Here is a 27,664-nt window from a genome sequence, read left to right on the forward strand (position 1 = left end):
GACACCTTTGAGGAGTGGCAAGTCTAGACAGTGACTTTCTGCCACACACCCTAGCCTCCTCCTTTCTGAGCCAACCACCACCTTTTCTCCTTGCCATCACCCCCTTCTCCCTTTCCTGCCATGACCTGCCTCCTGTAATGCCCACTTTTCACATCTGTTCTTTCATTTACTGAATACGGCCCTGTCTGCATGTTACAAAGAAAAAACTTCTGCAGGAGAGATACCCATGTGATCAAGCAATCTAAGCCTACATTTTAATACACATGCATAAATGACTGCCCTTGAAGGAGTGAAGGCTATCTTAATCTGCACAGTCGGTGACTTCTGAGCGCTTAATTTGGCACCTCCTAGTTCTTTTTTTAAATAAATTTGGTGAGTGGCTGAAAGGACTTTTTTTGAAGAGACTTTACTTTGATTTCAGCTTGAAAGTTTTAGCACAAGGTGTGATTTTCTGGGCTTACACATGGTATGTCCAGTATAAAACTCATGCTCAAAAGCTCGCCTTTACACCAAGACAAGTTGGGGGGGGTAGTGGTGTGTGTGCTGTTGGTCTTTTTTTTTTTTTTTTTTTTTTTTTAAACAGACCACAGCAGTGTAATTCCCAATGTCCTCCTGTCAAATCTCAACTATAGACTGATGAAAGCCTGATTAAGTAATTTCCGGTAACAAGTTCATTTCTCTCTGTATTTGAAAATAATCAAGATATTCAGGCTTAAAGAAAAGAAAAACTATAGTCATCCAAGAGAAGTCAAAAGTAGGAAATTTCAGCACAAATAGTAAAAATTAGGGAATGTTGTCAGCAATTGAAAGAAGCTGCAGACTGAAACCCTTCCTCATTACATTTGTTAACTGAAGGAAACAGTAAAAGGAACATTATAACGTGTGCTTTGTAACACAGCTAACATGTTGAACGCAGTCATTAGTTACAGGCAACTTAGTTTTCTTTCATCAGCTCCACCTCAAACTGCAACTGAGTAGATAGACTGTTACGGGTTTAAAACCCACAGCAGAGACAGGAAAACTTCACTGAGATCCTATGGATATGGAAGGTAAGAGATAAACAAACCACACCAAAAAAGCTGTACCATGACCCAACACACCTTAGGGTATACTGAACACTTCAGATCTTATCAAAGGTTTCTCAGTGCACTATAACACTACTTACATTTGAGACAGGGATCTTGCCTTGAAGAAAATAACTCAAAACCAGAAAGTTTGGGAATTTATCAGGTAAGAAAAGCTGTATCAAGACAGCAGGTTCCATTGAAAGGCTATCAAAATTATACCACCAATGGAAAGCTTAGGGATAATGGAGAAATTGAAGAAAATGATCCACAGCAGGCCTTCCACAGGTAGAGAGACAAAGGTGTGCTCAACCCTAAAGAAAGTGTAGTACACTTTTGGGAGATCCATTCCCATCAAAAAAAAGTCTTCTAGTAAATAGGAATGTTGCTGGCATGCAACAGGACACCAGGTACAAGCCTGAGCCTTGGGATTCCCATGGAATCTGTTTTTAAGCCTCATGTGGACAGCCATGAGGTTCCATGTTTCACTTCAAAATCCAGTTTGTAGAGATACTGTGCATTTTTACAGCAAAGGCAAAGCTGGTCCCACCCACTAGCTACAGTTTGTGGCATCACAAAACCAAGATGTGTTCATTTGGATAAGCGCGCTCCTTCTCACGGAGGCCCAAAACCACAACATGAAGCTTAGGATAGAGACAGACAAAGCACTTAGCGGCAGTGCACATCAGTCTGACATTGAGTGACAAGCCTGAGCTGACTCAATGGCTGATCGATGCTGCAAGGGAAAAGCTCTGTTCACTCCTCCTCCATCTCTACTGCCAGCCAAACCCTTCCTGCCTCCCTCTGCTCCCCTTGTGCCAGCCGTGGCTCTCATCTGAGTGAGCCCGCCAATTGAGCTTACTGACCTTGAGCTGAAAGAAGAAAATGCAGCACAAAAGCAGAGCTGAATTATTTTGGTGTCAGACCTGCACCTGTAAAGGTGTCAGACCTGCTCTGAAAGGAAGGAAGGAGCCATCGGGACAGAAAGGATAGCCAGAGCGATAGGTGCAAGGTCTTTCCCCTTTTGTAACAATAAGGCTGGCCTAGTCACCTTCACTTCCCTTACCTCCAGAAAACAGTAAATTCAGAAGAAACTTATGCCAACACAAGAGCGAGAGAGTTTGCAGTACACCAGGGATGTTTCAAAGAACCGTTCTAAACATGTCCTAGTGATACTCACCATACCAATGACTTCCCTCAAGGCAAAATATTTTTCTGTCAGATCCCCTGCTTCACTCAGTGGAGCATCATAGTCATAACTAGTGGGCTGTGGCATATAGGGCATATTAGCGCCTAAGAGAGAAGGGGGGAGAAACAATAGAAACAGTGAAAGGTTTGGGGTTTTTTCCAAAGGTATTAAATTTCAGAATTCTTTCCAATCACAGCCAGACTCTGCTACATTTTTAGATTCAATATAAGCCTTGGTATTTGGGATTTGGTGTAGAGATACTATTCCTGATGGAGGACAATGTCCTGAGCTCTCACTGCTCTGTCATATAGTCTTCAGAAATATTTACCCACGTTTCAACTGTTTCACAGGACCGAGTGAAGAAAGAGTAGCCTTTGCAAAGATAAATACCATGTGGGTTTAATACAACATGCTGACAACAGACAGAGAACAGCTAGTGCAGACATCTTTTGCCATGTGAAAGCAGGCATAGCTTATTCTTTCACTAAATATGTTACTACCTAATTCACAGACAGCTCCCCTACATCATTAGTATAATTTAAATAATTTCTTACCATTCCAATAGGCAAAGTTAGTCCCACCTATAAACATGTACCTAAAAAGGGAAAAAAATCCATCCATTTAAATCAGGTTTTGCTGAATTGGGAAAAAAAAAAAAATCCCCCAAAATTAACCTCTCCTGAACACACACTTACAGGTTAACGTTAGCACCATGTGCCAGGATTTCATTAAGAGTTTTAGCTATGGTTTGTGTGGACACAACAGAATGACGGTGCCCCCAGTGATCCAACCATCCAGTATAAAACTCAGAATTAACCTGAAAGAGAGGAAGGGCAAAAGAGGAAGGGAAAACATGAAGAGGGAACAAGAACAGAATGCCATGTGATTTAAGGTTACAAACTGTAAAAAGGAAGGAAAAAAAAAAAATCACCTTGACTCATTCAAGCCATTTTTAAACTACTATAAATACATCAAAGTATACACTTAGTTCAGCAGATTACTGGTCAAGGAAATTGAAGGATTGTTTCAATTATTTTACAGGGACACTGAAAATAATTGCTTAAGTACCAAAGAGCATGGATTTCCTTGGAACCTGTCAACATGGACGTGTTTCAGATGCTTGGCATTCAAATAAACAATGGAAGCAATACAGTCTCCACAAAATAGCATGTCTAGACTAGGTGTAATGAAAAATAAACTTTTCAAATATTCAAACTGTGTTCTAAATAATTTCATAGCACAGAGATAATCCTGCCCTCTCAACGGGCCTTCTCCCTTTGTCAAAATGGCTTCCAGTGATCTCACATCCCATTAAAGCTTGTGTAAAACCTCTAGGGTAGCTGAAAACAGGAAGCAACTTCTAATCTGCCCTTTTAACTTTGCTTTTAACTTCCACCCACACACATACCTCACTAACTCATCTAATCAGACTTAGTTTCCGCTGCTTTGTAAACATTTGTCTTAGCAAGGAAAAATACTGAAAAAAATCAATACCTTTTAAGACTAAACTAGTATTTGCAGAACAACAGTGAATGAGGATTTGACAAACACAGAGAGAAACTCCTCTATTCAGTTTTTCTGACTGACTTGGAAATCATGTCTTCATAAATATGTCCCTAAAACTGTCCAACATGCTGTTGTCAACTCCTCTCTTACTAACCACTGCAAGATTAGGAATGATACAAGAAATTTAAGTGAAAGGACATACCAAAGGGCCCATCGGTTCACTGCCCCTTTGAGCTAAGAATGCTGCTGTGACATTGCCACCTATAAGCAGATAGAAATAAAATTGAGTTGCTACATCCATGACTTTTTCAGTCCTTCATTTTACTAAAAAAAAAAAGAGGTGTGTAATATACCTTTCACATCTAGCAAAAATCCATACAAGAAAGTTACTTCAGAAAACACAAGAATCAATACCTTTGATTCCAGTGTTAAAGTTGCAGAACTTGTTTAAAATATATACATACATATATGTATGTATGTCTTTGCTTTTGAGATACATCTTCTGAAAACCCAGCTTTTCTCAGTGTCCTGGTTCCAGCTGGGATAGAGTTAATTTTCTTCCTAGTAGCTGGCATAGCATTTCGTTTTGGATTTAGCATGAGAAGAATGTTGATAACACACTGATGTTTTAGTTGTTGCTAAGCAGTGCTTATGCTCATCAAGGACTTTTCACCTTCCCATGCTCTGCCAGGGGCACAAGAATCTGGGCCAGGGGGAGGCACAGACAGGAGAGCTGACCCAGACTGGCCAAAGGGGTATTCCAGACCATATGATGTCATGCTCAGTATATAAACTGGGGGGGGGGAGGCAAGTTGGCCAGAGAGCAGCAATCGCTGCTTGGGACATGCTGAACATCAGTCAGTGGGTGGTGAGCAATTGCACTGTGCATCACTTGTTTTGTATATTCTTTTATCATTATTATTATTATTTTCCTTTACTGTTTTATTAAACTGTCTATAACCTCAACCCATGGGTTTGACTTTTTTTTTTCCTGATTCTCTCCCCCATCCCACTGGGGACAGGGGTGGGGAGTGGAAAGTGAACAAGCAACTGTGTGGTGCTTAGTGGCCGGCTGGAGTTAAACCATGACACTCAGGAATGACATACTGGCACCAAAAAGTCTGAGATGTGTCAGAATTGTTACTTGGTTATTGGAAAGTATAGGCCTGGGGTTGCAGTACCAAGAGTACGAGGAAGAACCTCTAAAGAGGAGTTTCACTTCTGATCACTCCTAGTGGCTCAAGCCATAGGGACTGGAAATAACTATTTCCATGAGCAGCTCACTATCTCATAAACGATACACATGAAAGAGTTCACAATTTCACTCTACTTGTAAGAAAACAGATTCCTGCTACGCACACATCTTTGACCGTAGAGAGAATAATGTACAAAAGAGGCCACACTTCAAAAAATATGGAAGGATCTTGGAGTTTGTTTCTTGTGCCATACGCCTATTTTGCCAAGTCCATGCAGCATATCAACATTTACATCATTAACTCTCCTTTCTGAACACACTATGGTTGCTTAGCCATTCTTCAGGCCCATATCACAGCAAATTCTGGCTGTGTGCACATTTCTAATGACAATCGTCAGCAGTAATTTTTTTTTCTAGTAACCTCTAGCTTAGAAAGAAATTAACCATGAGGGTTGAGACAAAGAACATGAAAAACAAAACAACAACAAAAAAAACAGCATAAAAAAAAAATCAGTGGAATCAATGTCAACTATTACTGCTAATTTTTAGGAGATACGCACTATGAGCAGCATAAATTGTTTATTCATGATTTCATGATGCGAGGAAGTGATTATGACTAACTGGGTACTTGTAGGTGATATTTGTACATGAAGAGTACATCAAATATACATACATGCCAGGGAGTTGGACTCCACGATCCTTATGGGTCCCTTCCAACTTGAAATATTCTATGATTCTATTACTCCTTTTAAACAAAGCTGTCAGGTTTGTCAAACATTCAAGTCAGTTTGTCCTGCCACAAACACACAAACAGAACTTTTCAGTAACAAACTGCGGTCTCCAACCTGGGGCAAAGTCCACTGTTGCGTAAAGACCCTGAAGAGCTCCACATCTCAGGTGAAACTGACTTGCGCCATCAGTTGTGAACAGCACTACCTCATCCCCAAGATGCTGGCGAAAGAGCTTCAGAAGGAAACGCAGATAGTCGTAGTCGCAAGCGAAGTAGCTTCCATACTCATTCTCTACCTGCACAGTAAAAGCAAGTCAGTAAAGCAGTAGCCAGTTTCAGTCTGCCTCTGATACCAAAAATGGAAAGCCCAAATCCAACCATCCTCTTCCTTTGACAGCAATGCTGAAAATGTCATTTTAACTCCAGACCTGAGGCGTAAGAAAAGACAACACTTCTAGTCACTCATTCCTCTCACCTCTATCTTACAGTGGAAAAATCGTGTGGAGATAAGTAATTTTCCTACAAAATCACCCTCCACATAAAAATGTCTACCCCAGCTACTTCACAACAGTGAATAAAACACAGTCTCTATTAAAAAAGGAGAGCTATGACCCACCTCCCAAGCAGAACAATAAAACCATAGAACAGGTTGTGACATGATCAAAACTGCAGCAAAATTGGAACTTCCAGAACAGAGACACCTACAAGGGGCTCATACGAACAGCAAAGCCCTGCAATGGACTCAAAGGACTGAGGAGAGAACGACAGCCCTGCTACTACTGAGAGGTATGCATCTTGCCCTTTTCCCAAGGGGATGGACTTTCAAGCTCCAGATCCAATGCCACACAGACCTGAAAGTTATTTCTGAAAATCCTGTTATAAGCAACATATTTCTGCCAAGGAATAATTTTAGCCAGTGCTTTTGCTCAATAGACATAATACATTGCTCAAGAGCAATGATCTTGGGCATATTAGAAGGGTCTCCTATTCCATCCTGTGCCAATGAGGGAGTTTAAAAAAAAATAAAACAAAGCTTTTGTTATGGTCAAATAAGAATATGGAACAATCACCACTGCACATCTGGAAGGAGTTTAAGAAAGAAGCTACTCATCATGAACGCACAACTTTGTGCCCTGAAACATTTACAGCTTAAGTTAGGTGCTAAGAATTAAAAAGCCTAAATTTTGAGGCTATTTTTGTCACAAGTTTTAATCTTACTCTGTACTGCTTTTGCTTCTATTTGCACGTATCCTTATTCCTCTTTTTCCTGTCAGGGGGTTTCAGGCAATTGCAATGTATTGTGGCTTTATGTGAGAACTGGCATGAAACTCAGTCCTAAAAAGCTCCACAAGTTTCCTCTATTGCTTTCTATAGTTGCAGGAAACAATGCAGAGCAGACAAGTGCTCTCTGAATTCTGGAAACAGTAGGGTATTCGGTTCTTTAGGATAAGGGATTTCATCAGAATCTTTCAGCTACCCAAAACTGTTAAGGAACACCTGTGACATTACCACCCAACACCCATGCAGTGTCTGCAAGAGCAATGTAAGCATCCGTGCCGTGCTGCTTGGGTTCATTTGATTTTCATAAGTTACCTGCACCATGATGATTGGACCTCCATTTTGATAGAGGTGAGGCCTCATCTTTGGCAAAAGGACACCCATCCATTTCTCCACTGCTGCCAGGTAATCTGTGATACACAAAGTATAAATGTTTCACAACTTTTCTGCTTTTTTCTAATTTTTATTTTAAATTATATATGGGTAGATTTACCTAGTGTTCTAAACACATAAAGTATAACAGAACAACATTTAATGAACTAATGTGCTCTTATACTTGTTCATAAATGTCAGCTTCCAGTATAGTTTACTAAAAAAATAAAACATTTAAATACTGATGAACTTTGAAAAATCACCAGAGAGACTTCAACAAGTCTCACACAGGTTGGCCTAATACATTTCAACAGGAAAACAAATTTGAATGTTGCTACATGTACTATTTTATTTAAATAGACCATTTATCCCACAACAAGCAGAACTGAAGTCTGATATGATTTATATGTTTGTCCCCTAATACACATTCCAATAACCACGTTAATCTCCTGTCTCATCTCATCCCTCCATGTCTGGTCCATGACAAGGTAGCACAGAAGAATGCTGTAACTAGTTCTGGAATTACGTGCACACCTACCAGCTAGGAAGGACCCCCCACAATGAGTGGCCAGTTGGCTATCGCAAAACCAAAAAACTCAAAGCTGAGGGTTACCTGTCTTTTCCTTAATGGTGATAATGATTTCTCTCTTGGCACACAGTTTTCATGAAACCTGTCATTCTACCCTACTTTGTTTATTCTATGTACTTCTTGAATGCATCCTTCCAATTAAAAATACTGAAGATTTTACTCACAAGATAACCTAAGCTGAAATACAAATTATCTAGTAATGACCTCAAACAGCACATCCCCTTCCTGCTAAAGTATATTTTTGCTAGTCCTTTTTGATGCCTCTACCTGAATCAGAAGACCTGAGAACAATAGATTTCTTCTCCAACAGCCATGCAGGAAGACCTCCCTGGGAAAAGAAAGGGAACACTTCAGTGTTACATTTTTAGGAAATGTAAGAAGAATTTATCCTTTTATCAAAACATATACTGAGACCTGAAGATTGTTTTTCTGCAGTTCCCAATGAAAAAACAAACACAAAGTAAGCTTGTGTTGTAAGAAGTTGTGTAGGATGCGTGGATTTTAATACACTAAACCAAGAGTCTTGTCCAAGGATACACCAAGTATGTTTGTCTACTTTAAGACAGAAATACTTGCATTAGATTTACCCTACAAAGGAGGTAACTGTTACAAAAGGCAGTACCATGTCCCATTCTGCACAGATGTAAGGTCCAGCTCTCAGGATAACCAGCAAACCAGTGTCATTAGCAAGATGCAAGAAATACTCTAGATCTTTGTCACCAGAAAAATCATAAACATCCATCTGGGGTTCGTGGTAGTTCCATGGCACATACCTATGGAGAGAAAAGATCACCTTCCATTAGAAAACTGAGAGTAAACCAGAACTCCGAATGACAACTGTTTGTACTACATGCCCCAGAGATCTGTAATGCCAAACTGGTCTTCAGATCAGTAAATACAAGAATACCTCTAGGGCCCTTCTTCTGTGAGGTACTTCATATAGCAGGTGGCGTTAAAATTAATACTGAAATAAGGCTTATTGCTTTGCAGTACATCTGCAGGAGTTCATATCAATGCAAGAACAGATTTTGGCAGTGCCATTTTGAAACCATGATGTCTATTGCAAAATTCAAGTAGTTAACAGTTTTGATGTTAGCAAGTCAGCTGCCAATTGTACAGTGGTGGGAGGTTTGTAAAGAGATGAATACTGTAACCACTCAAAGGAGGTGGTCAAGAACAAGCTTATCCAAAATAGTGCATGACCCTTTGCAAATGGATCACCCAGCTTGCACAGGAAACACCAACCAGGCTGAGAGGTCCATGCTACTGCCACTACAAAGAACTTTAAAATGTCTAAGCCTTCAAATGATATTGCATCTAGGTCCTGAAAGTTTTCATTGACCAGGAGCAATACGGGTTCTGGAAAACCAGCATGGGAAGAACAGTCAAGTTAGAGATGCTAAGGTGCCCAGGAGCCTGGACAAAATAAAACTTGATTTCAACCAAGTAATAAAGATGCCAAACAAGCAGATAGCCATTTGAGAGAATATCTCTCTGCTACTTCCAGGACTTAGGAAACCACAACCTCACCACAGAACATCTCACAGAAGATAAAAAAATACACTTGGTTGTAAGACAACAAAGAAACATGTTTTCTACCAACTACTATGCGTAATGTTGTAGCTTATGGCCCATGCTTGACAATCATGAGAGCTTTGGCTTGGGATAGTACTAAGTGACTGTCGTAGCATAGACAGACATCAAAATTAGGGATGAGCAAGGATTCAAGAGAATGGGTAAACTTATTCTCCATGCATCTGCTCTTTTGCATATAGGTTTGTAATCCCTCTAAGGGAGCTGCTGCCACTGTTCCAGAGAGCAAATTTGAGAAAAATTTGTAAAACCAAAACCGTGGTTAGTCAAGCAAAGATCCTCTCAGGCAACACTTTTCTTACTGTCTGGGTTTGTTTATATGTTCCAGAGTTAATTTTGTAAGAACTACCCAAGAGGGAAAGAAAGTGCAGAAAACACTGTTTTCAATAAGCAAGAAAAACAGGAACCCTCACATGAGCACACCACACTCAGACATACATGCACATGAACACTAAATACAAAAATTATAATCCTTCAGCATCATTAGTTAATATTATAGCCTCACAAATGCCAACATCTTAAGCCTTTGTTTGAGAAGATGAAGCTTAAAATTTGTATGCCAGGATGGAGGCAAAGCAATGCACTCTGACATCAAAATGCAGATTTTCCCCTCTACGTATTTTATTTCTTTGTCAGCCTGCTCTAATTGTTTCTGAAGCATACGGTTAACTCACTTGTAGAACAAACTAAATGTGCATTTCATTAATACATGAACCATATGAAAATACATTCAACGTTCACCTAGTTTTGTTCCCCTTGTCTAATTTTCAAGCAGAGGAACAAGCCAATTGCTGACATTTAAGATCAAAGTAGATGAAGTAGAAAACTACTAAAAACAAACAAATGACCAACCCGCCTCAAGAAATTGTGCTTGCTTTCTCTGTTCCATATACCATCATCCAGGTTATCACTGCAGAATAATTTTAGTTTGCTCATAATGATTCATTTAGTTTTTCCCATAAAAAGCGATGTTATTTTCAAAAACGTTGCTTAGAAATACAGATTCTCTTAAGTTATGTATATACAACTATGGATTTGTTAAGGGAAGATAAATCTAACTCCATTTGTTCACAGGAAAACTTGCCCAAAGGTTAGGGAAAAGGAAAGAAGGCGATGTCTCTTGACTTAGCAAGGCTTTTGGTACTTTGCTGTACAACATCCCTATAAGCAAACAAGAAAGAAAAAAAAAAAAAATAGAGGGTAGTTGGTATAATTAACATAGAAAAAAAATTAACCACAAAAACCAATGCACAATCTGCTGGGAAAGCAATAGGATATTTTGAGGAGTATCCCAAGTCTCACTAGTAGGTCTAACTATATCCAAAGCTTTTACTGACATCTGGGTGACATAATGTACAGCACACTTTGCAAATGGGGAGCAGTTACAAATCCATCTGTGAACATGATCAGGTTTCTAAATGGTCTTAACTACTGAGCAACGTGATCTGATATCAATAAGGAATTAAGAGTTATCACTTTTTAATTCCGTCTTGCATAGGAAAAGGCAAAAAATACAAAATGAGAAAGAAGACATATGGAAGTGGTATTAATAAGAAAAGGGTCTGCAGGTACCACCTGACTATGAATCACCAACATAACACTGCGGTAAGAGACAAAGCTCTTTCTGGGAGAAATTAACAGGCATGTTGATGTAGCAACTCATTCACTGAAAAATGCTTGTAGCAGAGAGCTGCACCTGCTTGAGCTAATTAAAGATGACTAGATATTAACTTCATAACAGTTTCTCACTGCCTAAAATACTACTACAGAAAGACAGCAGCTGCTTATACTCCTTTCTCTTTAGGCTACCAAACAAGTTATTTGTAACTGGTAAGTGAAAAACAGGTTCATATGAGAAAAGCATTCTAGCTGTAATTTAACTACACCTTGTAAACTGTTAGTTACAAAAAGATACTCATGGCAGAGTCTTATGAACTTGTTCTAGAACAAGTCTGAAGGTCTAAATATGCTTATTAGTGTCTGAGGTGAGGACAAAAGGATTTCTCCAGCTCCCTTATGCTCGAGATGGAAGAAGATATAAATTATTCCAGAAACACTTTTAATTTATGTCCCATGCTTCCCCAGAAGACCAGAAAAAAAATTTTAGTGGAGAAGGAGGAAAGAAAGTGAAGAAAAAAATGTGAAATGCTTTCTTACAGAATAAATCATGATATGAATGTATTTCAAACACTGGTGTAAAAATTACTAATGCGTTTAAATCCCCCAGTATATTTTCTACAGCTAGCAACATCCTCAAATGAAATCATTTTACTTCGAAGTTGTTATTATTACCAAGTGTGATTCCTGTGTACCATTGTACAAATTTACAGTCAGTTGTTAACGCTGTACTGCTTTAGCTACAGAATAATGAATTTATAAAGGAATGCCACATTCCTTTTTCAGACTTGAAACATGCTATTTCTTCTGTGTTTAAGCGATAGCATTTACTCTCCTTTTACATACAATTTCTAAGCTTTATCCTACAACCTTCCTTTTAAAAAAAAAAAAAAAAGTCGCAGGTTTTCCTCTCCTATTTCAGAGATATCAACATGCAAAAACCCCCGTTTTGACTACCTTAATGTACAGGATAATTCTCTCTCTAATATCAGGTTGTTTTTTTTAAACTAGTGTAAAATTAAATAGCTTGTACTAATTTCATAAATAATAGAGCAGCATTTTTATACATGCTAGTTAAAACACACATTTATGAGTCTTTAGAAAAAATAAATCGTACTTATTTTTAAGTAATTACAGCAGCTCTTTCTTAGACAGAGTTTCTACATGTTTACAGTTTTCTGCTTATTGGCCAACAAATACAGTAAACCAAATAAAATGCTGAACATTCTTTAACTTGCTATGATCTGGTTACTGCTGATTCTTCCAGGAAGCTTCTCCACCAATCTGTAAATCCTGTAAATATTTAGCCCCATCTAGTGGTTAACTGTTGATCTCCTCCATGCCAAAAACACCCACCAAAACAAGCCACTAACTTTCAGTCCTTTCCAGGTGCCTTTGACAGCATTTGTTGCTAGTTGGCAGACACAGTTCGGTAACTGAAAACAAGGGCAGTTACCCTTGTGTGACCAGATGTGTGCTACCTGCTGAGGTTGGGAGTGGAGCTGCTAGGTACGCCTCCATCATCTTCTGGGATGTCACACCAAGCACAACATCAAATTTCAACCTACTATTTGGAAGGTTTAGGCCTTGATATTTTAAGCTTTAATGTCAGATCAAGCTTCTTGTCATCTGTTTTCTCATATTCTTTTGTTGCTCGAGGTGTTTCCAGGTGCAGATGGTTATCTACATATACTGACTTCACCAATTCAAGAGTCCCAGATGAGCTGCTGACTCAGTCATTAGCTGAACGATGCATCAAGGCATAGCGAGTCTTGGAAATGAGGCTGCAGAGAACAGGAAGGTCCGGCTTGCTTTGACCACAAGGTATTTACAAGGACAATCCTGTAATAAAAGAAATCTGTTTCCCTTGAAGTGGTAAGCCTCACTGGGAGCACCTTGATACGAACAAGGAAGGCTCCAATATTTATAGCTCCCAAATTACAGCAAGACCCTTCCCTGTCTCGTGGGAAAAAACCCAAGCAGCAAAATCACAGTCTTCAGAGGTAGCCCCAAGTTTGGGAGTCCAACTACCACATTCTGCCAGAAGGTCTGGCAGTGCTGCTGCCCATTTCAGAATGACTTCACACAACTGGTATCTCAGTCCCTTGCTAATAGTTATACTGATCCAGGAAAGAGTAGGCAGAAGAAAACAAAAATGCAATGTACTTGGTTGGGCTGAGATGGAGTTAATCTTCCCCACAGCAGCCCTCATAGTACTGTGCTTTCTGTTAGTGGGTAGTGAAAGGTGTTGATAGCACACCAGTCTTTTGGCTACTGCTGAGCAGTGCTCGCACAGCATCAAGGCCGTGCCTCCACCATTCCCTCCCCTCACCGGTAGGCTGGGAGTGGGCAAGATCTTGGGTGAGGACATAGCCAAGACAGCTGATCCAAACTGACCACAAGGATATTCCATAGCATATGACATCAGCTCAGAAATAAAAGCTAAGATAAAGGAGAAGGAAGGGGAGGACATTTGTTATTTAAGGTGTTTGTCTTCCAGAGCAACCACCATGCATGCTTGAAGCCCTGCTTCCCAGGAAGCGGCTGGGAATCACCTGCTAATGGGAAGTAGACAATAAAGTCTTTGTTTTTCTTTTGTGCACAGTCTTTGCTTATGTTTTTATTAAACTGCCTTTACCTTGACCCACAAGTATTTTTTCTTTTCCATCTCATTTTCTCTCTGCCTGTCCTGCCAAAGAGGGGAGTGATAGAGCAGCTTGGTGGCACCTGGCATCCAGCCAAGGTCAAACCATCCACAACTAAATAAGCATCTAAACCAATTTCCACTTTTACCAAAATCACACAAAATCACAGCAGAGTTGTTTTGCATAACATGAGAATTCATTGCTTTATCTCAAATAATCAAGAGCAGTAAGGCTTGATTATCTGCAAACATCAAAGAAAAACAAGAGTGGTTGGAGGTGGTAGCATAGAGAGAGAAAGAGAGAGATCAGTGTCAAATGGAAAGATGCATGGATTTGATTCTTGTAGAAAATGCAAGGCACAGGGGTACCTTCTGCTTGTAAGATACACATTTAGGAGCTATCTTTTACCATGGTGGGAAAAATCCAAAAGGTAAGCAATAGTGGGGGAGAAAGTTAAAGAATCCCAGTCTGCTCTACAAAAAGAAAAGCAGATTGTAAAAATCCTGTTCTCTGTCGTCAGTGACTCAGCAACAATACCTAAGGCCATAGGCCACATAACCACAGGTCAACACTTGCTAGCTGTACTATACCTTCCATGCCTGAACGGAAACAGACTCAAGCTCTCCCAAGACCCACCAGTCAACACCAGCATCACAAGACAATCTCCACTCCTTCCTGCACAGTGGAAGGACACAGATGCAAAACAGTAAAGCACAAAGTAAGAGATCTCAACAAGTGGAAAAAAAAAAAAAATAAAGAAGGGAAAAAAACCTTGCTAGTGGGAGATTACAAAGGAAGGAGGAAGCAACACAGGGGAAAAAAAAAAAAAAAAATCCAAACAAACCAGCCCTGAAGCAATTTTACCATTAAGCAACAATGATGGGGAAATTGGGAAAGAAAAGATTCCTATCTCAAAAGACCAGTGATGTAGTAGAGACATGAACAGGCAATTTCAAAGAAAAAAAGGAAGAGACTGCTTGAAAAAGCTGGAAATTTAACAGCCACTGTCAGGACCCAGGCTGGTCTTCAAGCCAGACATCAAAAGGTATAATTTTTCAGGCTCATTTGAAATAACTTTTATTGCAGCACAAAGTAATTACATGGATGATTCCAGCAACTCTGTCCTGAGCAAGTGTATTACTTAATCCTGTTGTCGTTATGCAAGGGAAGATAGAACTTGTTTGCTTTACTAGAAAACAACAAAAAACACCCCCAAAAATAAGTCATTACATCATCACAACACAGGGAGGAGTTTTAAGACATAAAAAAAAGAACCGTAAGTCTGAAAAAAGCAACTTTTTTCTTTCTCTGCTATCTGTTCTTCACATACTAACCATTACTTATCACATCTCCAAGTGTACAATGCAACCCTGCAATGTGCAGGTCAAACAAAATACAGATTTCAAGGGAGGGTAAAGAGAGATGGTATAACACTCCCGCTGAGCAAAGTGCCCTGGCCTACAGGCTCTGCAGTGTCAGAACCAACACTGTCTGGCATTCCACAGCACACAAGCAGGCTGTTTCAAAGAGAAGCTCTAAGCCTTGTAATGATTTAGGAAAGAAAAACAAACATGTTTGGAAATTACAACTATTGCTTGAAAAGACTGTGCCTTACACTTTTCTACCATGCCTCTTCCCTTGTCAAGGAAGCTTTTCCAAAAATAAGAGTAAGCTGCATTTTTTTTTTTTAATCTGTGCCTCATCTGTTGTAATATCTACAAAACCAGGTAGGAAAGACAAGAAAGATGGACTAAAGGTTTGGTACACGTAACTGAAAGCTTTTTAAACTGGGAGTTTTTTTGTTTTAAAGAAGTACACCTACTTCCTAACCATTTTTCTCAATTTAAGCACTCCTAGTGAAATAGTTTAAGTATTACTGCAGCCTTTTCGAATATTTTCAAGGTTTCAGGGTGATACAACCTGGGCTGTATTAAAAGGTTCTTGCCCCCTCTCACATCATCTGCCTTTTGACCAGAGGTTACAATGCCCTTGGCGGAGGCAGGGCACATACAACTGTTTCATTGTTGCGAAAGACTAACTATTTCAGGTCACATTTGCACCCCCTAGTGCTGCGAAGCAAGAGGTGTTGCCTATCACCGTGGAAGTGAACTGTTAGGTATAACCTGCCCAGTTGTTCCAGTTGATGCTGTTAGAGGTCATCTTCTATGCCTATGAGGACAGGCTGAGGGAGTTGGGCTTGTTCAGCCTGGAGAAGAGAAGGCTGCGGGGAGACCTGATTGCGGCCTTTCAGTACTTAAAGGGAGCCTATAGGAAAGATTGGGAAAATCTAAGTAGGGACAGCTGTGACAGGACAAGGGGTAATGGTTTTAAACTAAACCAGGGTAGGTTTAGACTAGATATAAGGAAGAAATTCTTTACAATGAGGGTGGTAAAACACTGGAACAGGTTGCCCAGAGAGGTAGTGGAGGCCCCATCCCTGGAAACATTCAAGGCCAGGTTGGATGGGGCTCTGAGCAACCTGATCTGGTTAGCGGTGTCCCTGCTCCTGCGGGGGGCTTGGACTAGATGGCCTCTAGGGGTCCCTTCCAACCCAAAACATTCTATGATTCTATGATTCTGCCACCCTTCACTTCTCCGGAGCTTTCTCACCTATTACTTAAGAATTAACAAACCAGCTAACAATGGCAGCATTCCACTTAACTACTTCTCATCCATCTCCCAGGACGACAAATCACTTTGAAAGTCAACAGCTACTTACGTTTGAACAGCATCAAGTCCCGCCATCTTCATCTTCAACAAGCGGTCTCTCCAGTAATACCGGGGCACGCGTGAGTAGTGCATGCTACCCGAGATGTAACGGAAAGGTCTCCCATCCTTGACAAAGCAGTCACAGTCATAATCAATCCCAAAACTTCTCTGGGGTATACTCTGCATACAAAAAAAAAAAAAATAAAATATGTACAATATAATTTTTTCTGCCTATCAAGACACTGAGAACAGTCTATACAACATCTGTGGGTTGTCCACAATAGAAGATACAATTGTGTTAAAATAACTGATGGTGAATGGCTCTCCACTAGCTACATATAGCCCACCTGAGCCTAACACACCAAAAGGACTACCATACATACATACCAACCACTCAGCAATGACAGGATTCACTACTACACCAAAATACGCCGTATGCATTCTCCACTTTTAATGAGTATATAGTACCATCTTTCTACAGTGACACATTTTGCAGTTTTTTGCACCAGTGCAAATGATGCGGAATTAATTAGGGGAGATGTGGTGAGTGCCAACACTTCGCATTCAATACTTCAACTTACTAAACTATTGGAAAACACAACCTTAACTCCAACTTGACACACTCAAGTCTAGAAGGAAAAGCCAACTGGGAGCTTTTGAGTAACAACCACCACATTCTAAATGCTCCAGGGCACCGATACATGCACATTTGAAAGCTCAGTTTCTAGCAAGTATAAAACTGTTTGACAGATCAGCCTGGCGAACTGCATACGTTTATGTAAGTCACTAAAAATCAGCCATTTGCAGAGAAAGTCTTACCTTCAATACTTTTCCAGCTAAGCACACCCAAACCAATGAACTTAAAAAAGCAGGTAAATTAAGAATAAGAATCTGCACTTCCTAGGCATAAGAAAAATACCTTAATTTCAAGAGCATAGGATTACTCCTCAAGTGATCCTATGATCTTAGTAAGATTTAAACTACTATGACCAACAGCAATACTTCTTTTGCTTGTTAAAAACAAGGAACAACAGAAGATTTATTTTTTTTTTAAGTGCTTGGCCCTGTGTCTTTAAAAACTTCTAGCTTTTATTTTTTTTCTTTTTAAACAAACCTTAACACCTCGCATTTTACAGCTCCCATGTATCTTTGGCATCCCTGTCACCAGTACTACTTTTGTCTTCCATATACCACTGCATAGTTGGTTGCCTTCATGTTCTATGCCTTTGCATTTTACCAGATTCATTACTGAGCACATTAAAAAAAAAAAATCCCTTCAATGAAAGATCAGTAAAGATTTATGAAGTAAAATCACAAGTCAGCAAACGTATCCATTAGTTCTCCACACCTATCAGAAAATAAGTCAGAAGTTAAACAAACCAACCTCATGTTTCACCAGTCCAAACGAAACACACCTTTCAATAGCGTAAATTAAAAGCTGTTGAAGGACACTGGCCTTGCTCTTGAAAAGATGGGCCTTGGCCTGTCCCATATTGAGAATGGGGCTTAACAATTAGGAAATTGATTGCATGAAACAAAAGCCATGAGATTAGAAAGGCAAGAGAGATGTAGACCACCATATAACCCCAGGTGACCCCCACTACCCAAGCACCATCTACCATCTGAGGAAATCTGTCCAAAGCTTAAGTAGGGACCAACAGACCACACAGTTTTGAAGAACCTTCCCTTGGAACCACTTCCTTCTGTTAACTGCTGAACAACTTTGTTGCAATAGTGGGTACAACTACAGGTAAAGAGAAGGGAACAGAAAAAGTGAAATACAGTGGGCATGTATAACCATAGTGCTGCAAGTACTGAGACTCCTGGCCAACAACTGGACACAACTGCCAACCAAGACCATACTCTTAGTGCAACAAGACAGCAAAAAGGAGCCAGTGCAATGTGTCACAGGCCAAAAGAACAAGAGTACAAAGAAAAAACACACTCTTTGGAAAACTGGAGGACAAAATTGCTGAGTAAACATGCCTATCCCTAGGCTGCCATTAAACAGAGCAACTGAGATAACACTCTACAAACATTTGAAGACTGCAAACTCCAAGGAGGAGGAAGACTACAGTGTATTTCACCTCTGATAAAGCCATTTCTTCACCAAAACCCTAAAATAAAGTTGTGGAAAATGCCTTACATGCACATAGCAATCCAAAACATTCTGCCAACAGTGAACAAGTGAAATTGTCTGTGTGGTGGACGTGTAACAACAGATGTGAGAAGATACAGCCCTGAGCTGGCAGTGAAACAAGAACTGTAAGGGACTGCAAAGTATTGCATAGGGGAAGCTATTTAAGCCCTGATCCTGCAAAAACAGACCCATTCTTAACATTACTTAACCAAGAGTTCCATGAAAGTTGAAATAAATCTTGACTAAACAAAGGTATAGATGTGCCAGGTGTCCACAAAATCAGGACCTTACAGAGCTGTGAAATACAAAACAACTGCTCCGGAACAAAAGTAACCCAAAGGTTGGGATTCTCCCTGGGAAATGATGTTGTTGTAGTAACTCCAGGCTGTTAAACCTCAAGTAAATTACCACTGCAGACGATGCACAGGTATATGCCATCTGCTTAACTTCTTTTCAATTCACGTGACATTTTGCTGATCTTTAATTTATAACCTGCCTCTTGATTCCTGGGCATGCTGCCCCAGGATGGAATTGTACTATGTGTATCCATCCCCTAAGGAAATCAGTCACCCTAACGAACACCAAGCAGACATTTCTTCAGATGTTTTTTACTCTAGGGCACTGTGACAAGTTGCAGCATTAACGCAGAGCCAAGTGCTTCAAAATGATAGTGACTAAATGAAACTCAGAACCCAGGTGCAGCAACAACAATTCTGCAACATTAAGGAAAAAAAGGAGGATGGGGGGGAAAAAAAAAAGAAAAGCATTAGGAACAAGGACATTAGAAGGCCAATATCCCTGGAAATAAAGGACAATCAAAATAAATTGCTGTTGTTTCCCTCTGAAAGAGGATTTTAACCCCCTCACTGAAACTAACCACTGTGAAGAAGCCTATGGAAAAGACATGTGCTCCATTTATGGCAGATAACTGTTGAGAGATGCTGAACATTGAATCAACTCTTTACATAGGTCCACTCTCAGGGGACAGACACCTCTGGCAGAGAAACAAGAATTCCTTAAAACAATAAAACAATTAAAAGAAGATATTAATTATGAAAGTGATCATCACTGAACCGGTTACCACTTAAAGGCCACGCGTGTAAAGCTGCGACCATAATTGTGGATCACCTGCCTTACACATACACTTCCTGATCCAGTACTATTACGGGGGTGAGGAGAGGGAAGAAGCTTCCAGAGTATTTACTCCAATTCACCTCGTTCATTGCCCGTTGTAAGCAGGCTTCGCTTCACGACCAATTATTCAACATTCTCTTATTGTCAGTGCGTGACTCTACCCATTGCTTGCAGACCAGAGCTTGCAACGAAAACACAACCCTTCTCGACATGAATTTATCTCTGGCTCTGTCAATACTGCATGCTCACGGTTGTGAGCATACAGCGGGAATGAACTCCCTGCATCTCCCTAGAAGATGGGGTAGCGGCAGGTCTGCTAGTTTGATAAGCAGATTCAACAGACACAGAACTAATGGCACACTGTTTAGGACACCAGTTCATTCATACCACATGATATTAATGCCCACCTGAAAATTCAGACCCTTAGAGGCAATGGTGTATCTTACATGCTCATAGCATACAGGGAAAATGGAAGAACTAAAGAATTCATCTGGTCTTAAAATCAAGTAAGAAGTTATTTTTGCAACCTTAACGCTCTTTCAACATTTTATTATGTGCACATCTCTTGATATAGGACAAAAATTCATAGCTTCAGCACAGAAAACTATTTAACAGAGGCTAGAATCTCTCATTCTCCAGATCTACAAACCAGGGTTTTTTTCTTATTTGGAAAGCAAAGCAATGTGGATACAAATCCTCAATGAACCCCTCCACCTGTGAAGATTTCTAGCATCTCTCACATAGACCACGCAAACATAGAACATCCCTTTCTCTACCCCAAGGCTTAAGTATCAACACTGAGAACCACAAACACTTCATTATTTTCTGCTCCTTCCAAAAAACCCTCTCGGTATCCTTTCTCTGCCCTTGCAGCGGTTCTTTTCTCTCCATCACATCCTTATCTCTTCAGCCTGCACTTCTTCCCCCTAGTAGGCATTAGGTAAATTTAACAGTGGCCTTACCTTTCCCACTTTCCACCATGCCTCACTTAGTAGTGAGGGTGTAAGATTTTCCAGAACTAGTCAGATTTATTGTCAGTAGCTTTTTGTTGGTAAATAGAATTAGTATGTTAAAACTATCCAGCATATACTGCTACAATAAATTCTGGTACAAAATAAAAGGTCATTAGAGACATCTTTCTTGATAAGTGAATAAAGTTTTATTAAATCCCAACATTTAAAGCATTTGTTATACCACAATTTACATTTTTTTCAAATCCACTCTATACTGATTATATAATGTAATAAATACAACTTTGACAAAGTGATGATACTGTTCTATTCTGGTATTATTCTGACAGTGATTAACTCTTCCCCCCTGCCCCGTGAACTGGCCTTTTATAGGAAGAAATATATATTCATTTAGTTAAGTTCTCCAGATCAAATACATTCCACACACATCAAAACAAAAAAATTTACAAAAAAAAAAATCAAAAAAGTTACAAAATAAGCAGCACAGCGATTTTTTTTTTCATCTGGAATACTGAACACAAGGCTAAATTATGCACATTCAAGTCAAAGAGGAAAAAGTATTAAAAAAGCCTTGAAGGAAAAGTAAGGATTGCTGTCTTAGTTTTCAGAAAAGATTAATTCCTCTTACTATCAAGGAGAAAGTTGATCTAGGATACTTTCCATTCATACTTAAAAAGCAAAACAGGAAAAGTCTTTGAAGTGTTTTGGCACAGAAATAAAACATTTTAAGTGATAATTAATCATCAAGCAAACAAGCTTTCAGAGGGTCCCTCCAGGGAGTTAAAGAAAAAAACCCAACAAGATCTAAACTACACTGGGAGAACTCAATAAATTTATGAAATGATAACGTGACCACTTCTAAAAGGGCAGTGTTGTTCCTAAAAGGATACATAAAGATCTTCAAAGTGGGGACATACAAATCAATGAAAAAGTAATCTATGCACCCCTGGGACAGACAGACCATTTCAGCTAGGTTTCTGCACACATTTGGACAGAATAAGGAGAGAAATATAAAAGGGTAGGGAAAAAAAAGGAAAGAATTAATACGAGCAACTCACTGGGAAACTAACACCATATAAAACTAGCCCCACAGAAGCCTCCCGATAAGGAAACTGGTTTAAAAACTAGTCTTAATGCAGTAATAACCCTCAGCATAACAAATGAAAAGCGATCTTCCTGGACCACTGGCCTAGAGGGAATACTATTAAACCCAGAACACAGCTTTTAACTGAAGGCATGTTGATAAGTAAACAGAGGGTATCAAGGCTATCAACATTCTCTCTACATAAGACCATTTGACACTACACCACCGATGGGAAAGAAGCTCAGAAGGACCCCATGAAGGCAGTGTTAAACACATGTGGAAGCTTTGGGATACTTAAGCGGATATTATTGCACAAGCACAAAAAAAAAGTGTACAAAATTGTAAGATTTTGGGAAACAAATTATTAGTCAGGCAAGTAGAGAGCCTGGCTGGTCAGTTGTTCAGTTTTCAGACTAGAAGAGGACTGACTTCTCCGGCTCTTCCACCAACCTTCCAGTGCACGTGACACATTTACAGTATTTTTCAGTATTTCTGTGACTAAAAATGCAAGATGTTTGTACAGAGGAACAGGATACAAAACCAGCAGTTCAAAACTACTGGGGAGCGGGGGCTGAAGGGAGTAGATGAAGTGAAACTTTCACCTCAACTTTTCAAACCCTATGGTACTCTTCAAATACACCCCCCACACCTCCTGCAAAACAAGAACAGGAACTGAAGAATAAAACAGAAATGTGTCTGGTTCAGGATAACAGGAAAGCAGGAAAAGACTGAACACCGCAGCACTAGTCTTGCCTTCCTCAGCCTCCTGTGTAAGCACTGATCTCTTTTTGCTCCATGCTATACAGGTCTGCCCAAGAGGAGCCTGGGTACTGGTGGGCAGAAAGACAGAGAGAGGGATCCCTGCGGCTACGGCTGGAGACCTCGGAGGCAGAGGCAAGATTCCCAGACTTGCATTGCATTTCATACAGCAACTGAGGTGGAAGGGGAGAGAGAAAGATGTACAGAAGTAAACTCTTTCATCAACCTAGATGATACATGGACATAAATTTACATCTTGGCTTTCTTAGATGAACACAAAGATATGGAAGCAAGAATGTTTTTATTAATATTTTCTAAGATCTCAAATTTCCCAGAATGATACTAATTTGTGTTAAGTTCTCCTAAGAAAGACAGAGATAAATTCTCCATCCCTCATTATCCTGTAGCGGTTATCCTGCTACATGCCTATCAGACAACCAGGACATTGATGCACAAATGCTATTAAGGGAAATCACCTGCTGCAGAGTTTATTCTTCTTAAAAAGGACACCGCTTACTTGAAATATTGAAACCTTAAACAAAATTCAAGCATTAACCTATCTGCATTGTTTTCAAATAGCATCTCCTTACTCTTGTAAGAGAAAAATCACAGAAGAGAAAGTAAGCATAAAGAAAAAAAGCACAGAATGAAGAGAAAAGAGACTGAGTATTTCAGCTTTGGATTTTGTGCAGGTACTAGGTAGAACTATTTTCAGTAAGTAATTACTAGATGCCCAGTTATTCTCGGGAAAATGCCTGCAGAAGGACAGCTACTTTCACCCTTTGATATCAGTCTTCCCAGCTTTTTAACTGGAAAAAATTGAATTTCAGGAACTGATGCCTGGCACCTTACTGTACTGGTAAGCAGCTGAGACTGGAAGCCCTGGTGCATGCTGCAGACAGACAGCAGGATAAAGATATCCAGCCTCAATTAAAAAAAAAACCAAACAGAACCATTCCCTTCCTGCAACATTTCTAGCATAAGGCTTCTAGAGTTTACACACTCAGTGGACACGGTAGTCCCTTCCACAAAACATGCATGAGTGACTTCATTGCAAGAGACTAGAACTTCACCTGTCTGAGATTTGATAAGGCAGCTGCCTGATGGATAATAAACAGTGGAACATGAAGCAGCTGCAGGACACAGACATTACTAAACATGCACAGGACACACATTATCTCCATGACATCAGTGCTATTTTTAAATGCAGAACTGCAATAGTAACGAACTCAAAGAATTAATTTCTTCAGTATTTTAACATGCCCCTGATTTCTTTCACAGGCCCAAGATACAGTTAGTGTTTTCTGCTCAAACTTAACAGAACCTGCTGAAGTCCGCCCTAACACATCTTCTCTGGCTTCCCTGAAAAAGGATTTGCTTTCAGAGCAGAAAAGCCAATATACTGACCAAGAAGGATGGTAGAAGTGTGTCAAATGGAAAACTCCTCAAGGAGAACGTAGAATTATCTCTGTTATTTCGGCTCTGCTGCCCAGCCTCATGGGTATTCCAAAGTACATTGTCCCCGGGCTGACGTAGACAAAGGTGTTCTGCCCAACTTTGTACAAGCCAACAAAGAAGGGATTCAGAAAATAAGCCCCAGCATTTAGTGGGAACATCTGCCCTCCATGAGTATGGCCAGAGAGAATTAAATTTATGTCTGGTCTCTCCTGAAGGGCCCACTTTGCAGCAATCGGCTGATGAGCTAACAGCACTATCGCATGCTCACTGCTACAATCTCTGAGAGCTTTTTTCAAATCCATGCCATGCCCCGAGTAGCGCAATACATCTGCTTCAATATCATCAACGCCAGCCAGGCAGAACCAGTCATCAGTGCTCTTCGGTGAAACAATCTTCACATTCTCATTATGGAGTGGCCGAATGTTAAATGATTTTAACAGCTCAAACCAGTTGCTAACATCCGATGTGTAGTACTCATGGTTTCCTGTGACAAAGTAAGTCCCCAAAGGGGAGTTAAGTTCTCCAAGAGGCTCAACAGCAGGTCGTATGATCTCTGCCTCAGAGTCAGTCAGGTCCCCAACAATCACAGTGATATCTGGTTTCAAAGCCTTAACCATTCTCACAATCATGGCAAGCTTGGTCTTCCCAACTGTAGGCCCCAGATGGATATCCGAAAGCAAAACCACTTTCAGATTATTCATTGTTGAGGGCAGCTTGTGAACTGGAACCTCCACTGAATTCACAGTGGGAGGCCGGGAAGCATTTAACAGCCCAACAACAGTCAGCACAACAGTCAGCATGACTGCCAAAACTGGTTTCATCGCTGTTCTGCTGTTCTTGTTGCCAGTACCTGCCTTAGGGCCTCTCCCAGCCAAGAACCTGTAAGCCTGCTCTACAGAGCCTAGAGTGAAGAGGAAGAAGATAAGAATGATATAGGCCCCCAGGCAAGTGTAGGCAGCTAAAGAAAAGAAATAGGGCTCCTCTGCAACAAGAAATAGCAATGTAAAGAAGCTTGAATGAGCCAAAGCTAGAAACATGAACACAGCTATTTTCCATGGCATTAAACAGAAGGAGCTGGCAGCTGAAGACCTGGAGAACGTGGTGACTGTGCTTCTCCAAACATGAAGAGAGCCTATCAACATGAGGGCATTAGCAAACAGTGCCATCTGCAGCCTTAGAAGCCAACGCCGCGTCCTGAACTCGAGTTGTTCTGCCAGATAACTGCGCGATAGCATCATGGAGAAGAAAACCACTCCTGCAGCCACTGCAGCCTTTGCTTCAAGAGGCAGTTGCTTGAAGGAGATCATCTTTGCTTCCTGACTGTTTCCTTCTGTTCTGCAGAAGTCTCCAGTAGGCAATAGCGTGGTTATGAAGGGATGCCTTGGGTCAACGAAGCCTGCAACCAGGAACCAGTATCAGCCGTTTTAAAATATTACACACATTCCCTTTTTCCCAGACTGCAATAAAGGACTCTGTACATACTGCTCAGGACACGGGGTCATGCACAATCACTAGCATAAAGACAGAGAGGAGATTTCCTGATGTGAAATAAATCAGACAACTAAAACCACTGGATTCTGGCAGTCCACTTCCAAGCTGCCTGACTTCCTCAATGATTCCTCCCACACCCCCTTTTTTTTTTCCTTATATGCCATTTCCTCATTAAGACTTCCTTATATTGATGACAATAGATCACAAGAGTAATACGAGTGCTGGAAACAATCATTACAGAATTTGTAAACCCCATACGTGTTCTGTGACTAAGCTGCTTCTGTTGTTAACTTTACACATGTGTTTTCTTCCCAAGCAGTTGGCTCCATTTCAAAAGCAGGTATCACCCGACATCATTCTTACTGAATGCAAGAGGTTCTACTAACACGTATTACAGCAGCAGCAAAACCCCTACTGGAATAGCTACCAGATACAACTGCAGTCCCAGAAACTGCAGGTGATTTACCAGCAGATGTCCTTGCCTCCGTTTGAGAATAAGACTTCCCCAAAGCCCTCAAAATCAGTAGAACCAGTGAAACCCACATTGTTCCTGCTCATTTCCACTACATGCACAGTTCCCAAGACTCAACACCTATTTCAGCACATCCTGGTCTACCAGGATGCAATTAAATTGAAAAGGGATTAAAACACCACACACCCCCATGCTCCTTTAGAAAGGGAGCACTAAGTCTAATGCATCACTGCTCCCAGATTGAAAATAAATAAGCAAGCATCAGTTATGCTTGAATCATATTGGAATTCCCTGTTTTCCTGTGTTTTGCTCAGAGTTCATAGTGTTTCTACCCATTCCCAGTCTGCACATTTCTATTTAAATTAAACCTACCAGTTTATTTCAACCATAGCTGGAAAAAGTTTGGATGGTCTTTCATAATGCACAATAGAAACCAAGTTTGAGGTAACAAATTACCTTATTTAAAGTAAGCATGTCACTGCATGGCTTTCAAAACGCTTCCTGTCTTTCAGTCCACATTTAAGTAGAGAAAAATTAAGCAACTGTTACAGCCAAAAATATCTCAGAACTAGGACACCAAACCAGCCTTATAGGGCTCCGCAGTGAGCTTGAGCCCAGAAGCCTACAAACCTGAGTTTGCCAGGTTGCTTATCTGCAGCATATACTTTCCCAAGCTAATTTAAAAGAACATTACCAAGTTTTAAGAAGACCCCTTCCCTCAGTGCTTGGTCAGGGAACTGTGGGTTCATAGAGAAATTGTGCCTCCCAGCCTCAGTTCTGTGAGCCTTCTCAGCTGTTACAATGCTACTCTTAAAAAAACAGTACTATTTTACACACGTCTCTACAGAAAATAAACAAAGCTAGGAAGGTAAGAGTGTAAGCAATGCCCTCCTGGTTCCAGTCCACAATTCCTCTAGACACCAGGCCATATTCTGTCTGGACAACAGCAATAAGAAATGCTGTTTAAAGGAATGCCACTACCCTGGCCACTGTCTGTGCTCTGCTTCCTTCATACTCCTCCAGCAGACAAAGCTGTTACATTAGGGATATTAGAAGGCAAATCATCACATAGTCGTTTTGGGACACTGTTTATGAGCCTGATGTATTTTATTCTGGCTAATCCTTTTTTGGAATCTGTTAAATATGGTCTGCTTCTACAACCTCCCGTAGCAGTAAATTCCTGAAATTCACTATATACTTGTATTTTATCTGTTCTAAACTAGTCTACTAAATTCAAATGCCCCTCTTCCAATACTACCAGATTTAAGGAGCATTGGTTCTCCATTTCTCTTACCTACCACCTTCAAAATTCTGTCCCAACCATAACCCCGCCCCTCCGAGACATCTTGCCATCCAATCTTCCCTTTGCTAAGCGTCTCACACGAGGCCGTGCTACTTTTCACAGAGCTTTAACCACCTGTGCATCATTCAATTAGCAACACCTATCAAGATTAATGCTGTCGCTCTTGCTTCAAACTCAAGCCATAAGTGACAAGGCACGGCTCCCACGGCAATTCCAAAGACTAAAGGCTTGCCGGCCCCTGGTGAGGCAGCGATACGGCCTGCCACTGGGCAAAGCAGCAGTCAGAGAGTCGATGCTGAGCCAGGGCAGAACGGGAAAAACTCCTTTCCCTCTTCTCACACACCACCGGGAGAGCAAGCTTTCCC

The 27,664-nt window shown here is 40.4% G+C and overlaps 2 protein-coding genes across 2 annotated transcripts in view; both read right to left on the bottom strand.

The window, feature by feature from the left end:
- The window catches only part of GLB1 (galactosidase beta 1), a 37,936-nt gene extending 21,008 nt beyond the window's left edge, over positions 1-16,928 (bottom strand). Inside the window, exons 1-10 of the mRNA XM_009646143.2 lie at positions 16,875-16,928; positions 16,498-16,667; positions 8,546-8,696; positions 8,191-8,251; positions 7,278-7,372; positions 5,800-5,980; positions 3,962-4,020; positions 2,949-3,070; positions 2,808-2,848; positions 2,245-2,357 (exon numbers count right to left, since the gene is read on the bottom strand). Of these exons, the coding sequence (XP_009644438.1) occupies positions 2,245-2,357; positions 2,808-2,848; positions 2,949-3,070; positions 3,962-4,020; positions 5,800-5,980; positions 7,278-7,372; positions 8,191-8,251; positions 8,546-8,696; positions 16,498-16,667; positions 16,875-16,928 (1,047 nt within the window). The remainder of the gene's footprint in view (positions 1-2,244; positions 2,358-2,807; positions 2,849-2,948; positions 3,071-3,961; positions 4,021-5,799; positions 5,981-7,277; positions 7,373-8,190; positions 8,252-8,545; positions 8,697-16,497; positions 16,668-16,874) is intronic.
- A 4,287-nt stretch (positions 16,929-21,215) lies between these two features.
- TMPPE (transmembrane protein with metallophosphoesterase domain) lies at positions 21,216-25,452 on the bottom strand. The gene has a single exon (XM_035901544.1). The coding sequence runs from the start codon at positions 25,338-25,340 to the stop codon at positions 24,021-24,023; it is 1,320 nt and encodes a 439-aa protein (XP_035757437.1). The 5' UTR covers positions 25,341-25,452; the 3' UTR covers positions 21,216-24,020.
- Between the last annotated feature and the right edge of the window lie 2,212 nt (positions 25,453-27,664).

This window comes from Egretta garzetta, unplaced genomic scaffold (genome assembly GCF_000687185.1).
Source record: "Egretta garzetta isolate BGI_Z169 unplaced genomic scaffold, ASM68718v1 scaffold409, whole genome shotgun sequence".
NCBI lineage: Eukaryota > Metazoa > Chordata > Aves > Pelecaniformes > Ardeidae > Egretta > Egretta garzetta.